The 3,284-nt window shown below is 52.7% G+C and overlaps 1 protein-coding gene and 1 pseudogene across 1 annotated transcript, besides 1 other annotated feature; both read left to right on the top strand.

Moving 5' to 3' along the window:
* Tc00.1047053509737.19 lies at positions 1 to 1,009 on the top strand (annotated as a pseudogene; the record flags this gene model as incomplete).
* Positions 1 to 3,284: a sequence feature (areas not merged during assembly with more than two copies in the genome that could not be assigned to a particular haplotype).
* Positions 2,265 to 3,284, top strand: Tc00.1047053509737.9 (trans-sialidase, putative; the record flags this gene model as incomplete). Its single annotated transcript, XM_797851.1, has 1 exon — positions 2,265 to 3,284. A coding segment is annotated over one exon (1,020 nt), but the record flags the coding sequence as incomplete, so codon positions are not given.

Below are 3,284 nucleotides of genomic sequence, written 5' to 3'. Positions count from 1 at the left end.
AGCGGAATAATGGAGGATAGTCAAAGGATGCATGGATAAAGTGGGGCCGATTCCACGTTACATCTTTGATGCGAATAAGTTTATTCCACACTCTGCTGCCATTCAGAGTGCCCTGGATGGGATCAAGTCCCGGGATGGTGAAAAGCACTTTACAGATGGGGGAGTGAGACTGTGGTATTCTGAGGATCCGTCTCAAAAGCTGGTGAGGGCTGCCCGAGCACGAGGAGAATTCGGTGCTGAGGGATTTCTGAACGCACCGATACCCCTTTGCCTCGTGCATCGAATACCGCACTATTTCTGGAAACGTGATGAGTGAGAAAGATGTTTTTTTTCTGTTGCTAGTATTGGGGAAGAGGAGTACTCTTTTGTCTGAATGTATGGGAAGGGTTTGACTTGCGCGCATTCATGTTTTGGGGAGTCTGTCAGTGCATTAGTAGAGGAACTCAAGGAGCTGGGGCCACCAGCACGCCGTGGAGGACGGTACGCAGTGCTGAGGGCGAACCCTGAAGGGCACCCCGCCGAGTTATATGTGTATTGGTTTCAATGGAATACCATACAAATAATGCTATAAAGCATTGGCTGCTGTGCATACCGGCGGTTGGATACTTTCCGCTGGTGGACGCCTTTTTTCCTTCGTGGAGCCAAATCCAATGACGCTGGTTGGGCTGCGGATGGCTACGGCGGGTGAGCATCACACCACCGCCAGCACTGTGAGGCAGTTCACTGAGTGCCTGGCGGCGTATTTTGATGGCTGGGAGGAATTATCCCGAGACATGTCGTGGGAGATGATTTGTGTGCAGCACGCAGACAGCACGCCGATGAATGGCTGGCAGAGATGTGATGTTGTCAATCCCAATAGTGTGAGCGACGTTGAAAGCCGTGAAATAGCGGCGTTTTGGAGGGAAAAGGTGCGCCAGTACCAAGTGTCAATATCATCCGGAGACTTTGGAATAGACGAGGCTCTCCGAAGTGTGGAGGAACCACGGAAATAGTAAAACAAATTGGGAGGGAAAGGGGCGGTTTTGATTTCTGGTAAAAAATATTGCGGGGGTTATATATTTTTGGATGCTTGTGTGTGTGCATACGGTGCGGGTGCACCAGCCCCATGCGGCAGCACCGAAGACGAATGCCCAAAAATGACCAACGCTATCGAACATAACAGTAGCAGAAGAAATTAGGGAGGGAGTGGGGTTGTTTGGTTTCTGACGAAAAACATCGGGTGATTTTCACATAGTATGTTAGTTGTGTGTGTGTATACGAGGCATGATTGGAGAATTGCCCCGATATGAGGGAATCATTGCGGCTGGCGGTGTTACGGCGTTACCGCATTGTCCATTTTCTTCTATTGTGTTCTAAGGCCCATCAATAACAGAGGCAGTTTTAAGGGATGGACGACGAATACGTTCTATTGAGGAATCAGTGCACTCCGTGTGACCGCATGGAGTGAGGCGCCGCGTCATGGGTGGATGAGGGCCCGCTTCCGCGTGTGGCACTTTGTGTGATAGCTTGCTTCGTGCGTGTTGTGTGTTGGCTGCGGGGCTGTGGCCGTATTCCGTTGGCCGTGGGACTGAACTGGAGGCGGTGGCGGTGTGTCTCTTCTCTTCCTTGTCATTGGTGGCTGATTGCTGGCGGTGTGTGCGTCTGTTGTGTGGAGGACCGAATCCTCTCACCCGCGGACTGACAGCACTGCGATTGCGTGTGTGTGTGTGTGAGGGCTGGTGTGGAGTCGCCGGCCAGGGTGAGGACCGTGGCGGTGCTTTTCCTGAGACTGGTGTTTGTTTCTTTTGTGTGTTTGTGCTGCTTCTTGCTTTTTTCTCCTGTCATCTTCTCCTCCTGTGTTCCTGCGTGGAGTGGCGGCATGCTCACGGGCCATGTGGATTGTGAGTGCCTCTTGACGGCATCCATTCATCTCTCTCCGCCTGTCTGTCTGTCATTCCCTGTTGGGTGTGGCGTGTTGCACCGCGTGAGGGCTGGCCCGCACACACCGACGGCCCGCCGTGACTTGCCGTGTTGCTGCTCTTTTCTGTGGGCGATGGTCCTCCGTGCTGTCCCTTCCGGATTGTCTTATGACTCGCTCTCTGCGTGGGTGCTCTGCTCTGCTCCCCACTGACGTGTCTGGTGTATTGCCGCTGTTGCTGCTGTACTCTCTTTTCTCTCTGACTCACGCATACACACGCTAGGAAAGAAGGAACACAAGCGCTAAACGCCACCGTGAAATTTGAAGGCCCTGAAAGGACCAACAGCACACACACACAAATATTTATATGCTCTCACGTGTTGCTGCAGTGAAGGCACCCCGCACACACAACCGTTGCCGCATGACCGGATCCGGCGGGAGGAGGAGGGAAGGAAGAGAGAGTGAGCCGCAGAGACCCAACATGTCTCGGCACGTGTTTAGTTTTGCGGTGCTGCACCTCTTCGTCGTGTTGGTGATGTGCTGCCGTGGAGCTGCATCCAGTGAGATGGAAACGGCAGTTGTTGAGCCAACTTCTCCCATGCCTTCACCGAAAGTTCTCATTGATGCTGGGGGGAGCGTTTCAGGGAAGGAGCAACCGCTGCAACGGGTCGATCTATTTGTGCCGAATCAGACGCTGGTTGTACCGAAAGGTGGAACTTCTCCAGAAACGACGAGGGATTCATTTGTTTCCCCATCTCTCGTCAGTGCTGGCGGAGTAATTGCTGCTTTTGCCGCAGGTTACATGGATTTTAAAAGGCCGACGGATGCATCAATTAAGCCCTCTTTTGGTGTTGTTGCGGGGTACATGAACTCTGCGTGGAATTGGTCCGCTCTTGTTGCTGAGGTCAATAACAGTACATGGAAAGCACACACCGTGCTTGGTACAGCGGATACAGAGGTTCGTGTGGGCGGTTTGTTCAACCCCACAACAACCACGAAGGGAAATAAGTTTTTTCTTCTTGCGGGAAGCTCTGATGCGCAAAAAGAAGGTCTGGAGTGGAAATGGGACAGCCTGGAGCTGAAACTGGTTGTGGGTGATGTCACGAAGCCTACGGTGAGCGAGCCGAGTCAACGGATCGAATGGACAGAATCTACATCGTTGTGGAGCCAGGTTTCTGTACGTACTCACGAACGTCAATTTAGGGGGGCTTTACCTTCTGGTGGCTCAGGTGTTCTGATGGAGGATGGCACGCTCGTGTTTTCTCTGATGGCGGGGGATAAATCAGGATTCATTTACTCCATGATTATTTATTCGACGAACAACGGCAGTACCTGGGCGCTCTCAAAGGGCGTTTCCCCTGCGGGCTGCCGTTACCCCCGCATCACC

The sequence above is a fragment of the Trypanosoma cruzi genome, genomic scaffold (genome assembly GCF_000209065.1).
Source record: "Trypanosoma cruzi strain CL Brener 1047053516441 genomic scaffold, whole genome shotgun sequence".
Classification (NCBI taxonomy): domain Eukaryota; phylum Euglenozoa; class Kinetoplastea; order Trypanosomatida; family Trypanosomatidae; genus Trypanosoma; species Trypanosoma cruzi.
This window is presented reverse-complemented; position numbering and strand designations above follow the sequence as displayed.